Source organism: Camarhynchus parvulus, chromosome 21, assembly GCF_901933205.1.
Source record: "Camarhynchus parvulus chromosome 21, STF_HiC, whole genome shotgun sequence".
NCBI lineage: Eukaryota > Metazoa > Chordata > Aves > Passeriformes > Thraupidae > Camarhynchus > Camarhynchus parvulus.
The window spans coordinates 6,615,975-6,630,482 of record NC_044591.1 but is presented as its reverse complement, the minus strand read 5'-3'; the positions used below and the strand labels follow the sequence as shown (position 1 = coordinate 6,630,482).

The 14,508-nt window shown below is 40.3% G+C and overlaps 1 protein-coding gene across 1 annotated transcript in view; it reads left to right on the top strand.

Moving 5' to 3' along the window:
- Positions 1–14,508, top strand: part of PEX14 (peroxisomal biogenesis factor 14) — a 66,290-nt gene that overhangs the window by 43,284 nt on the left and 8,498 nt on the right. Inside the window, exon 4 of the mRNA XM_030963867.1 lies at positions 8,456–8,578. Coding sequence (XP_030819727.1) covers positions 8,456–8,578 — 123 coding nt within the window. The remainder of the gene's footprint in view (positions 1–8,455; positions 8,579–14,508) is intronic.

Sequence of the window (14,508 nt, the reverse complement as noted above, 5' to 3'; positions counted from 1 at the left end):
ATTTCCATATCTTTTTCTATGCACAGTTCCATGTATTTTTACATGTTCTCAAAATGTGCAGCTGTAGCTATGAGTTCTCCATGCTCCCCATAGCAGCTTCCTGGCAGAGGGAGTGTCCAGTATGCCCTGTCACACTGCGTGTTCAGTGCTTCACTGTGTGTTCTTCAAGCACTCCAACTTCATTTGTAGACACTTAATATGATTTTTCCTGTGATGAGTCTGTACAAATGTGTTTGGTTTGTTCCTTTCTAAAGTTTAAAGTAAAAGAGGATATAAATAACATTGAGGGAAGTTGCTCTTCACACTGCAGCTCATCTTCATCTGCAGAGGCTGCTCTGTGACTGGTTTTGTCTAAGGTAGAAAATAGCCAGGTGCTCTTGTTAGTGGGTTTGGGGCAAGGAAACAGAAATGGTGCATCAGGACAGATTTCCCCGTTCTTATATATAAAACAAAGGCATCCTTCAGATATTCTGAAAAATCTGGTTAAAAATTTCATAGAATGGCTCGAAATTGTTGTTCTGTTACATGATTCCTTTCTTTTGAATGCCGATTTTGGCAGAAAGAGTGGCAGGTTCTAGAATTGCAAGCCAGCCCAGTCCAGTAATCCCAGATCAGCAGTGACTGATCCAGAGTTCCACGTTCGAGATCAGACCTGATGCAGTCTGTGTTCACCCCCATACCACAGCAAGGCCTGGGGATTCTTCACTGCTGTAACAAAGAAGTTGGAGTTACAAATGTCTTGGTTGACTGCAAAACCCCCCTGGCCAGCTCCTTCTGAATCAGCATTGGAATTCTTGTGACATGCTGGTTCAAGTTGTTGGAAATACAATTTAAAATTGGTGTTTCGAAGGTAGATCAAAACCAAACCTCCTGTTTTGCTGGTGTTTTACCTTACTTGAATTTAAGACCACCTCTGGCTTTCTATTTAGAAGCTCCTAAAGATAATATCACAGATCAAAGAGTAGCCAAAGGCTAATCATTTTGTTATTATTGCTCAACAAGCTGCTTAACAAAATATATTTTGTTCACACAAAATAAATGGATCTGAAGCACAAATGTTTTCTGTCACTGCTGCTATTAAAATATGTGGTAAGCTTTATAAGCTATGGTAGTGCATGGGTTTCTTAAGGGCCATGTATCAAACCGGGCTGCTTTTGGAAATTAACATGTAGAAGAAATTAATAATCTTTCACCTTTACAGAATGTTTCATGTTGTAGTTCCCAATTTAATAGGAAATTGCATAGGCCTGATGTGTGTACTCTGGGCAAGTTACTTCATTTTTGAGTGCAGGGATTTTCTTTGCAGCCTGTCTTTCCTTCACACTGCTTGTGGGACACTTTGGGTCTGCCTGCCTTCTGTGGGCTGCACAGTTCCTGGCACCATACCTGCCCAGTGAATGCCTTTTGGGATCTCTGAGGAGTATTATGATACAAATAATGAGGATCAGGAGCCATCACTGTGAGACTTGCTTCTCTGCAGGAATAGCAGCAGCAATTTACAGGTCACAGGTTGGATGTGCTTGGAAACGTACCTGTTTAGTGTACCTAATACTTGTTTTCTCTGAATGCCTGGTCTTATTTCTAGGGAGTTGTCAGTTGTGGTAACGAGTCATGACAGCACTATGGTTACTGGAGTAGTGTCTCTTCCATTAGCTGGATTTTTTGATCTCTAAGGACTTCTTTTAAACAGATGTCAGAGCCCTGGTTATGTACTATTCTTGATAAGCTACCTTGGAACTGGTATCCTGGCATAGTCTTCAAAGCCTTCAAACGCCAAGTAGATACTAATTTGAAATAATTTCAAATATGCAGAGGTTTTAGTTCTTGTGTAGTGTTCTCACATCATGAACTGGCTGAATGTTTGTCCTATGTTTCTGTGAGGCAGCACTGGCTTCCAGGTTAGTCACACATGTAGTGTCTCCAGCTCTAGCCATGCAACAGGCAAGTGGACATAATCTAAGTGTCCACTCAGAGGAGGCTTTACAGCAGGTACTGTGCTTTAGGCTCGTGTGATAATAGAAAGGAAAAGCTGGAGGCAAGAGACCTAAAAATAAAAATAGCACCATCACAGATGATGAGAAAATAAAATCTCCTTCCATTTTTAGGAGAGATTTTTATTTATGTTACAGAAATGCTTGTTTCTTCTGTCTTTTTTGCTGACCATGGTTTTCTGAGAATGATTCTGTAATGGGCAGGTCTTCAGAAGAAGGTACCCAAGTTGTAGTTCAGGTCGGTGAGGACTTCTGGACCAGTCTTGCATGATTTAGAGTCATGTTGCTATCTCCTTTTTTTTCTCTGTTTTGAACTGTTTGTGGAGCAAAAATTATACCTGTTGAATTATGGTGTCTGCTGCCTGAAGATATGTTGTAGATTAATTCAAGAAAGAGTGTCCAAATCCTGTTGAGGCTGTGATAGCTCTCCATCTACTGGGGCTTTGGCATTGCAGAATCCCGAGCATGAGTCCAGTTTTCATCCTGCATGTTGTTCCTTGAATTCTCCTCTTAGTGCCTTGACCCCTCAAATGTACAGCTTAGTATTGGGAGCTTTTACTTAAGGTATCTCTTTCTTTCTTTCTTTCCTCTTTCTTTCTATGGAACAGAGATAACATACTTCATATAGGCAAGGAGCTTACTTTACATTAGAAGAGGAAGACCTGACCTCTCTTGCTGCAAGTGAAACTGTATTTTCCCTGCCTTGAAACTACCAGTGAAATGCATTCTGGACTGACTTATAATGCTGTGATTTATGCTGTGGTATGCTTTGTGATATTACAATGTCCTTTTGCCTTTGTGTTTGATTTTCTCCCCTCTGATAAATTTTACTGGATATTTACCCAAAATGCCCATAGGAGAGTGAGGCATTCTCCCTGCTGTTTGCTGCCTCAGAGAAGGAATCCCATGTTTTTTTCCCCTCCAATTAACCTCACTGCAATTTCTTTCCCTCTCCCCGCCTTGTTCTGAAATAGTGTTAACATGGGAGCTATTTTTAAATAGAAAACTGGAAGAAAGCATATTTCTTATTCTTATGTATACACATTACACACAAATGTGAATGAGTGACCAGAAGCACCTTCTTCATTTTCCATTTTGAACTTCTCATACGTATAAAACTGAGAAGAAAAGTTGTAGTACTTGTTCTGTTTCTTCCATTCCAAGACATGCTAAGCAAGTCACTTGCCCTTCTTTATTCAGAGTGAAAATACTTTGATCCAGTTTTCTGAAGACAATACTCATTTCATAAGAATATTTAATCAGTAGAAAATAGAGAGGATTTAGTTTGTTTGTTTAGTATTTAACCAAGTGAATAAGGCAGATTAGGGGAAGGGGGGACACTGGACCCATAAACAAGGTGATATATAATATTTTTTTTCGTTCTCCTTTTAAATAAATACCGATCAGCTTTATGTTCAGAGACAATAGGAGCCGTTGGCTTAAATTTGCAGTTTACTGTATTTATGGCTGTAATATCAAGGTGCTGCCGTCGTAATTTCATGCCCCAATGAGAAGAGCAAGGTCGAAGCAAATGCTTCCATCGGCATCTGCTAACACACTAACTCATAAACAAGGCCCGGCTGGATCAGGTGGCACGGAATAATACAGGCTAATGAAATACAGCACAGCTTTCCATTACTGTTAGTTTTTACAGTGTCGTCATTACGTGTAATTTATGTTTAAAAAATTCAATTTTATACAAGGCTCTGGGAAATAGGGGTCTGCAGGTCACCCGACGACTTTTAACGGCTCTGAGAGTCCTTATTGCACTCTACTGTTCCAACAAAATGTTAATAATAAATAATAAAAAAAATCCTCTTTTACTTTTTCTCTGGTTTGCATATCTTGCTCTGTCTTTTTAATTACAAGTGGCTAAGGAGAGTTTGGGGCTCTGTATGATGTCAGGAGTTATCCCCTTTGCTGGTGCTCCCAGAGGGGGGTTACTATCTGCTTGCTTTTCTTTTGTCTGTCTATCAATCACCCGGGATCCTGTAAATGGAGTAAACACAGCTGAGGAGAGGGAGATACTTAACAACCTCTCTCCCAAACCCTCACCCTCTGACATTGCCCTCCTCTCCTCCATTACACTTCATTTTATTATAGACTCCAAAAAGCTTAGCTAGGAAGAGAAACTGCTGCTGTATTTATTTATTTATTTATTTATACTTGTTATGCCAAAATACTTTTTATTTTAACCTTTTCAGTCCTGGCTGACTCACTGTGTAATTCCTAGCATTATTCTGTTAGTCTGATTTTCCTTCCTTATTTTAGTACTGTGCAGCTGAGGTTAGAGCACCCTTATCAGTTCTGATTGCTGCTTAGTCACCCTGATGGGTTAAAGTGTATCATGTTTCTGAAAGATTGCACTTGCATAATTAACAGTCTCGTAGATGAATAGAGCTGTAAGAATTCAAAGCCCTTTCAGCAACTTTTTGAATTACTTTTATTTCTGCATTTCTCAGCCTGACAGTTGAGACCAGTCCATGTTTCTTTGATGTGTGGGTTCCTTTACTAAAATTTTAGCTGGAAGTGCAGTAGTAGGATGTTTACATTCAAATGCAATGCCTCAGTGTAAATTAAGGGGAAAAAAATCAGAGTGATGTTTCTGAAACCTTAGGTTTTATTCAGATATTGGGTTGGGCTCAGCCTCGTGAATGACCATGTGTGAAAGAAAATAGATCAGGAGACTTTGCCTTTTTGACCTTTTTGAACATTCAGCTAAGCACAGAGTAGGACGTAGGAGACAGATTTGATAACAGTCACCCAGCACTGCATGTAACTGACTGAACAGGTGGAATCATTAGTCTGGATCAGATCCCAGAAGGATTTTATGATGATTCTTTTAAAATGTGGCCGTGTTCTTTCTGAGCAGAGTTGACTCAGTGGCTTCCAGGAACAGAAGTGTAATGTCATTTCAGAGTGCCGACCAGCAGATCTTCCTTTTAGTCATGTGATACCAGGCACTAACTTCAGGTGGTCACGCAGTTTGTTGTAGATAAACAAGTTGTCCTGTCCTACTTTGTTTTTGCCTTAATAGAAAGTGTGTGGGGAAAAGCCAGCAGCTGTCACCCCCTGCCCCACACCCTCTCCTGCCTTTTGTCCCTGCTGAATGTGGGTGGGGGGCTGCTTCAGGGTGGTCTCCTAGAGTGCTAATAAAACTGGCTTTGGAAACCCACAAAGAAACTGGTTTTTTCCTACCACCTTTCCTTATTATGGCGGAATTCTTAATTTCACCTAAACAGAAATGTCTCCCCAAAACTGATGTAGCCTTCAGGTTGTGAAAATCTTGTGTGAATTACTGGACTGAGCAATGTAAGGAGGAATATAATGAAGAAAAATATATTTTCAGTGCGTAGGATGGGAAAAGGGTTGTCACTAATATACCAGAGCCTGCGTCAGAAGAAGAAAAAGTAGTGGCTCATCTGGTTAAGTTCGTGGAAGGATTTTACATTGCGATTATTGCTACTGTGCTTTGACAGAAAATAGGTAAAACATCTCCTGAGTTTTATTTTCTGTCTGCTGGAGGTTCAGTTCTGACCTTGGAGCACTTCTCATGTCTGTATGTCCCACGTCTTCCTCATCTGTGAAGCAGGGGTAACAATACTGTGAGTACTCCTCAACTTCAGAGTGGTCATAAGAGGAACAGTATTTTGATGTACATGAGGTCCTTAAATAGTAAGAGATATTATAAAAGGACATAAACAGACAGTGAAGTCTTAAAAGTTCTTGTACAAAAGAGCTCTTTAATACAGCACCCGAGGTGCAGGCACCAAGAGATGCTTGTGACAACCCTTTTCATTCTCTGACTTGCTCTGTTTCTGTGTTTGACTACAATTTACAGAGGCTGAGTGATGCCTGCAAATTGAGTGGCAGCAGTGACAATCAAAAAAGAGGCTCAGCAAGAGCCTTTGAGTGCAAAACCGTCATGGGTGCTGGATTATTCAAATCAACACCCTGAAGCCTGAAAAGGAATTTTTAAAACTTTGTGAAAATTATGACTAATTCTTTGCAGTGGCTGTGGTGCTGTAGAGGAGTGAGGCGGATGGCTGGGGGAAGGGAGCAGGTTTGCATTCTGTGGGGCTCTGAAGACAGTTTCCGTGCATCCTTCTCCTCAGCTCAGTCCTTGCTCAGTACCCTCTGCGGTTAGATTATTCCTTGCAGATAGCAATCAACTGGAAGGAAGTGTGTGTCTAATTTGCATGAGATTATTTAAAACAAAAAAAAGGTCTGCATTAGTCAGGGTGATGGTAAACAACGCAAAGAGATGCCTTTTATAATATAGCCGTGGCTCAGCTTTCAAAGCCAAATATAATTCACTTACAATTGGCAGTTTCCTTTATTGTTCCTTTTAACCTTTTGCATTCTGCATGGACTTGATCTTACTGCAGCCGCAGAACAACAGAAATGTTTGTTTTCAAAGTGTTGGAAAGTGGATTTAGAGCAATTCCGCTGTTAGCTGAGGTGATTTTCTTGAGATACCTGTTTGGGAGCTGTACTAGACACAAAGCTCCAGTTTTTGTGACACTGCTTTTGCATCCAAGGGCAGTGGTATTATTTTTGGGTTGCCAATTTCCTGCTAGATTAGAACAATGAATGAACATGGATACTTTTTCATGTAGTGCAGTGATAGGACTGTGATAAAATAAAGCAAGATGAGATATTGGAACAGATGACACTTAGATCTGGCTTTGAAATTCACACTTTTGTATGTAATTAATATATCCAAGTTGAATAATTTGGGCATGGAAAATTCATTCTGTGTGCATATATAGGTGGTGAATTTGAAAAAAAAATCATTCCAAAGGGAAATGTGATGAAGTTAGCTATAATTGCCTGAGGAGAGCCTTAGAATATCTTGTCCATTTTTCTTACTGTGTGTGAGAAATGATCAGCATGAAGGCAGGTGTATTTCTGAGTGCAGAGATGACTTGTCATTAGTGAGTGTCCACCCTGCAGACTTACTCCATATATATGCTTAAGGAATCAGCTCCAGGACTCCCTTGATCTTGAGGCCAAGATCACAATGCCTTAAAAGCATCTTGTCCAGAGGAAAGAAGAGGTTTTCCAGGCAATCCCAGTCTTCTTCTTTGATAATTAAGAAGGGATGTAGTTGTGATGTTCATCTCTCTGTGATATTAAAAAGCTAGGTTTTTTAAAGTATTAAGTTCAGGAATTTTATCTACCAGCAGTGCTTTATGGATCTCAAGCAGGGGTGATTGAGAGAAAGTATTTCCCTATTTTTTTCCCAATGCTGTTCTGTTCATTCCATTTTCCTCACTGTGCTCAGTCCCTTCAAGAATCATGTGAGAATCTAGTGGTCTGCCTCTTATCTTATAAATCTCTTTCCTTAAATCCATATTCTCACTTCCCTCTTTCTGAGTGTTTTTGCATGCCCTGGATGGATGGTGAAAGGTCCCGAATCCCCTCACATGTTCCTCGTAGCAGGGACACTGGGTTTTTATGTGCTTCTGTGCAGGAGAGTAAATGCTACACAGCTGTCCAGCTCCCACTTCATGACTGCCATCTGAGTACTAAATTCTTTTTCTAGAGGATGTTTTTTCTTGTTGGAAAAAATAATCCAGCTGTGCTTCCTTCTTCAGAGATGCTGGTCATTGTGAATCCTTTAGCTGCTTTTCTTTTCCCCCTTGTTGGCCAAATAGTTTCCATATGTTGTGGCCAATTACAGATGGTCATCCTGGCATTTCCTGATGGCAGGAGTCACTGCAACAACACGTACCATGTGTGCAGTGTTACTCCAGCTCTGTGTGAAATGAAAACCAGGCTGCCCTGGGGCAATCTCATCATGCACCAATGGGCCGGGGCAATGCTCAGCTGAAAGTTTGGCTTGGCCTTGTTTTGATCTGTTTTGTTATAGTTTTATTTCCTCCTTACATTCTGTGTCCCATTCATACTAATCACAGTCAGTCCTGATTTTTTTTTCTTTTTATTTCTGCATTTGTCATAAAATAAAGCAAATTATTCCCGTCTTCGGAAACGATCTAGACTAATTAGTCGTCTAACCCAATAATTAGTTTTTTGTTTCCCTGTCTGTTTTCATGCATTATTGTTAGTTTTTTCCCCTCTTTTTTTTTTTTACACCATTACAGATTAAAATGAGCCACATTTGCAGTTGATGGTATCTTTTTTTCGGGGGAAGAATGGAGAATTGCAATAGAAAGCTACTTCAAAAGCAGCAATAAACTCAAGGATAAATTAAGGAAATTGAATGAGCCACATTTGGAAGCAGCGTTGAGGCTAATATTCTGTCGCTTAAGGTTAAATTGCAACAGAGAAAGAGAGAGGGAGACATTCCAGTGAATCCAAAATTGGGGAGGCATTACTGCTCAAGTCAGTGCCAAAATTCTTTGCAGCTTGAAAGGGTTCTGCCTGGCTTGAGAATTTAATTATGTGTGCATAAAGTGGGTAAAGGTGCTAAACTGATTTCATTTCCTCTGCTCCCCCAGGCCTGACAGATGAAGAAATCGACCTGGCTTTCCAGCAGTCGGGCACGAGCACGGACGAGCCACAGTCCCCAGGTCCTTCCACACACCCGGTGCCAGCTCAGCCTCCTCACCCCGTGGTGTATAGTAAGTGCCACTTTGAACAATACCTGCTCCCAGTTCCTTTCTGCTGTGATTCCTGCAGCAATTCACAGATTCGTGTGCTGCATCCTGGATTTCAGTTCAACTGATGACATACTTTTTGTCAGAATCAGACACCAAATGTTATTTGAATGCACTTGGTGGTTGCTGATGCCTGTGACAAGATCGTGTTACACAAGGAAAATGAGATACAAATGATCACTGTCTACAAACAAATGTCATCCATACCAGTCTGGGACACCTCTTGACCTGAAGGTGGAAAGTCAATGCAAATTAGATTCTGACACACTGTAAGGACATCAGAAAAGCACTTTGTCAACACGGGACTCAGTCTCCCCTTCTAAAACTTGGAAAACTTTTCTCTCTGATCTTAAATAATCTGAGGTGACAGCAGAAATTCTGTGTAGACTATGTGGATATGATTGTATGATTTTTGTGTACAAAATACACTCTCAAACAAATTGTAGCATCCCAACATAATCTGTGTAGACTCAAAATTTACATATATATTTGCATTTTAAAACAAACCTCGCAAAAAAGTATCTAAGCTCCAAACAATAAAAACCAAAGTACACACCATTAAAAATCCATCAAAAGAAGCTGTTCAGCTCACATGTGTGTCTGGTAGTTTGAAAATCACTTCACTTACCTGCCAAGTATAAAGAATAGGATTTTGTTACTGCTCTTAAACAGCTCTATGGCAGATATTGACTGATGTAACGCTCCACTTAGAGCTGTGTATTAGTTTATGGCACAGGTTTGCTATTGCTGGAGACAATACTAGACTTACTTTTGGAGATTTTAGCTGCTCTGCTTTGGCACAGTTTGAGATGAAAAACTCTTGTGATAATAGTGGGCTCAGAACTGGAATATTTCTGGCTGTTGTATTGTTTGTGCTCATGAACTCCAGGGCTGCATTCTGCCTCCTGGGCTAATTCCTGTCTGCTGTAGTCCACAGAAAATGCCAGGAAAGCAAAATCTGCTGTCTGACTGTAGAAGCAGGGCCAGATCCCTCTGGGTGCTGTCCATTGCTCATTCAGATAACTGTTACTACAACCTAGTACTGGAAGAGTTAATCTTCCCTTATTTCAGTGTTCCACTAGTATGAGTAGAGCAGGGAAGAAGCATGCAGTTCAGCCTGGGAAACACCGTCATCACTGTTAACCCTGGCAGCTTTATCACTCTTTGGTTGTTTTCCTTTTGCTATTTTGGGTTTCCTCAAAGCAGCAGCTCCCATTTTCTTCTTGCTAGGTAAGAATCTTAACAAAAATTTCAACATCAGAATGTTCCCAGTAACAGCTTGAAAGCGAATTTTGAAAGTATGATTCTGTAATGCTTGGAAATCAAAGGTGACTAAAAATACCACCAAATAAAAGCCTTCACAGAGACTCTGGTTGTAAACTTGTGCTGTAGCTTTGTGATCTGCTTGGTGCCTTTTAAATAATTTGAACCCAAAGCTTTTCCCTGGGAGGCAGTCCTCTTCAGCAGCCCCCAGAATTGGGGAAGGCGTGACAATTAATTCATTAGGCATTGTTCCTTCCCACTCTAGCCATTGGTAGTAGACCTTCGATTTAAGCTTAACCTCTAAATGGATGCAGAAAATGAATAAATAGCTGGACATACATGGTATTTGTTTCACCAAAATACTTGTTTTCATTAGTTCTCGTCTGTGCCCTATTCTAGTTCTTGGCTGGTGTAGTCTTGGTGAGTGTTAATGATGGATCTGTCTTTCTTGTCTTGCTATTAAGTGCTTTCCGTGGTTATCAGAACTGGAAAAGGAATATGTGTATTTTTGTAGGCCTGATGGATAAGACTGTGCAGTGGCTCAGTGCTCCTTCAAGGTGTGTTGTTTGCTGTAGGTTATTTTATCAGTTGGATGCTAATCCTGTAATGAATACTTCTGAATTGGTCCAAATCTGCTTCAGGACAGCTTTTTCTGTGATATTTTACTAAGCCAGTTTATCTTTCACAGTCTCGTCAGGGGCTGCCATGTACAGAGGAAGATAGATGCTACTTTTTCTGTCTATCTGTTATGCTTATCACCTCACAGAGTGTTTGTGACACTGAGCTGGAATGCTGCTAGAGTAGAAGTTTGAAAGAATGACCAGGGAGACGGAGAGGCTGCTCAGTCTGTACATTGACTTGGTGATGGGAACAACTTGTGTTGAAGAGCTTATATTGAAAAAGACTGCAAGCTATATTTGCCTTCCCCAAAGAAGACATTGAGTTTCTTGTGAAGCAACATCTGATCTGATAGAGTTTAGGTCTTCAAGACCTGAACCACTTTGTGTTTGATATCTTTGCTTCTTTTTAAGTTTTTTTTTTTTTTGAGTAGTTCTGACACCTCTACACAAAATGCAAAGTGAGGAGGGTTTTGTGCTGAAAACAGAGGCTTGTGTTTTAAGAAATCTAATTTCTCTCTGCACCCTGTTCCCACAAGGTGTTGCTGCTTCATATTTAAAAATTACATTGAGACTGTGGGTTACAAGTACAGAAGTTCAGGATGGTTCAGAACCTTCTCAGACATTTCTTCAGCAGGAATGAAGCAACAGCCAAGCTGATGATGTTGCCAGTAATGCAGGTGTGAGATGCCCACTCCTGTGAGTCACAGCAATAAATTCTGGGTACCCCTTTTGAATTTGGTTCCTTGATCTCCTGCTGTTGCCACCACAGTTTGTTCTATTTCTTAAATTCATACCACTTAAATACTTCCTTTTGTACAATTGAACTTAATGTTCTAATGTTTTATTGGAAGTATCTGTAATTTGTATACATACTTCCTAATTCTTGAAGAGTTAACAAGAAAAAAACGCACTTGTAAGCCATCAGAGAAGCATAGGTTTTGTAAGCTGAACCCCTTCTGGTTGAAGAGAAAGTATAAAAACTTCTTTGGGGAAAAGACAATAATTAAATTTCTAGTATTTTAGGTCAATACCATCTCTATCACTTCTCCTCTTGTTATGGAGGAGTAATTCCTTCTCTCCAGTTTGTACTTTTGCCAAGAGGTGTCAAAACTGCTTTAAAAAAAAGCTTAAAGAAAGCTCGAATTTGATTAATATAGAGAAACAAGACTTTGCCTGACTGATAATAAAACTGATAAATGACATTTGAATTACTTGTAGCAGTAATTTATTGCATAAAATATCTTTTATTTGACATGCGATTAGTTGCTGGAAGCATCACTCAATCTGACTAGTTTAAACATGCTCTAAAATGAACCCCCAGTAAAAAACAGGGCTGTCTGCTATTGGTGTTATGAAATACACTAATCCAGCAGTGAGGACAAAAATCTGACTTTAAATATTTAAATGATTAATTTGTTGTTTGTGTTTTTGGTTTTTTTTACCTTTCTAACCCATATAATTACAAACAAACTCAGGGGAGTTTCTGAGCAAGGTGTGCAAAGCTGCATGCTTATCATCCAGGTATTGTCTGTGTTGTTCCCCATGGTATTTATGGGCTCCATTTATGGGGGTTTGTGCAGATTTTACACCTGCTTAAAAATCAGCTCCAGTGACTTTTTTCTTGACATTTGGATCTTTTTTTCCCATCCTTGTGTCTTCATCATGTGGCAGTCTGTGGAATACAGACTGTTTCTTTGTACAGTTAAACTAGAATCCAAACTCTTCTTTTTATTTCCCCAACACCTTTCCATTGATTCACTGTTTTCTTTTAGAAAATCACTTCTTCCAGCATCAGTTTCTACAGTTTTAAATCTGGATACTAGTGAACCTGACCTTAAGTTGGATGCATATGGCCTAATTAGTTGCTGTTAGGAAAGTTAATTCTTAGGTGAATGGGGATCTTAAAAATAGTGTTTATTCTGGAAATGCAATTTACAGTGACTGTTGGGGAAATTAAATATACTTAGCAAAACCACAGATTTATATCTGGAGAAAACATCTGTGTCCCTTCCATTTGACTTTTGAAGGTCTCTTGGTAGAATGGCTTGTTACTTCTGCAGTGCCTAAAGTAACTGGGCTGTCAGTGCTTTTTCACTTTATCTGAATTTTATTTGTTTTACAAGTGGAGAAATTGAGGATATGCAAACAGTCAGTGTGAGCATGGAGCTGAAAATGAAGAAACTCCTAAGTCTCTCTTCATGCTTTAGATTAGAGAGTTGCAGAGAAAAATAAAGGTTGAGCATGGAATTAGGCAGAACTGTGACATTCTTTGTAACATTGTGAAGTTGCTGTGGTCAGTGCAGAGCCTTTACTGCATCCCTCACTCACTTCTCTCCACCCCCTGCACTTTTTTTTTTTTTTTTTGGTCACAAGACAGATTTCACACATCTCTAAAATGAGTAAAATGGCATTTCAGCTTCTTGTCTTTATAGACTCTCTGAACTTTAGGAAAGATCATTCTGGTCCCTTTTCATTAATAATGAAAACCAGGGGGCAATAAAATGTTCTTAGCTCAAGCATTATAGGAATGGAGGGAGAGATGAGTGAGGTGAAAGGGCAAAGCAGATGGATTCCTACAGGTGTGTCTCCTTCCTGCTCGGAGGTCACTGGGGCTGGCAGGGAGTTTGGGACAGCCCATCAAGGACAGCCATGGGCAGGATTCACAGACCCCTGAGATAATCAACCCTGTACAACAGCAGCTCAGCCAGGAACAAATTGTGTTGTCATAAAAGGGTATTTTTAGTCAGAAGTTCAGGGGAGAGAACTGGACAACCAAGAGACTTCAGATACCAGAGTGACAGTGGGGGCACAGCACAGAGGGGAAAGTGGGAGAGATGGCTGGGGTTCACAGCAAGATTAGCAAGAGATCATTTTAAATCCTGACATGTACACAGCCAGTTACTGCAGCTTAGCTGACGTGTGTTAACTCATTAAGTTAAAAAGTTATGATAATTTGATCATGTGCCTAAGCTCCAAAACTGCAACTGCAGCAACCCAAAATACTCCTGGTGACACTATTCACCAGTTCTGACAGAGATGCCTTAATTTGTTCAGATTTCTAGCCAGAGGATAATTTCAGCTAAAATGTAGCAAGAAGCTCTGAGAACCAGTGTTTGGGAGTCAGACCCAGATACTCTAGACCCTAAGTGCTGGGATTAGGGGTAACTTTTGGAATGAAATGCCTGTAGAAGAATTCAGCAACAAGCAAAATGGCAATAGGTGAGCAAAGCAGAAAGGAGACCAGAGGCACCCATTTCAGCCAGTTAAGCCTCCCAAATTGAGACTTTGGAGAACATAATGCATTTATGAGACATTGTAGTCGCACGTAGATTTGGAGACCACACCGGTCTCCCATCTCGTCAGTTCTGCCCACATCCTGCCATTGCACTTTAGGCAGATCATTCTGCATCCTCTTTATTATTAAAGAAAACCGGGGGCAGTACAGGGTTCGTTCAGCGAACTGCGAGGGAGGTGACAGGAATAGTCTGCTGGAAAACTACAGGTATCTTCTGATCCTGCTGAAGGAGCAGGGCATTCCATATCTTTGCTTTCCTCTGTGGAGCCTCTAAGCTTCTCTGTACAATTGTGTGTTAAATATCTCAAGCTTTTATCTACTTCTTTACCTCTCTCTATAGATACTTAATTGCATATTTTCTCTCTGCTCTTTATGTGTGCTTTGGTCCCTATTTGTAATTTAAGCTCGAAAGACGCTGGATCCTTCCTCATTGAAATGGTCCATAATTGCTGACACAGTTTTCATAAACCCATTTATTGCCCTGATAGATTTCTCTTCTTTCTTGAAACACTCCCTTCCTTCCTTCCTTTCTCCTGCACTCTTTTGGGTCTCTGGTTCTGTCCCCATTTTCAAAAATTATGATGTTGGAGAACAATATCCAGGTAAGGAGTATTCAGGTAAGGAGTTAACCTTAGCTATTGCCAGCCCCAGAGACAGTTACCTGGGTTCAGAGTGCCTTGTACAAGGAAAGAGTTGGGCAAAACAGCTTGATGGAC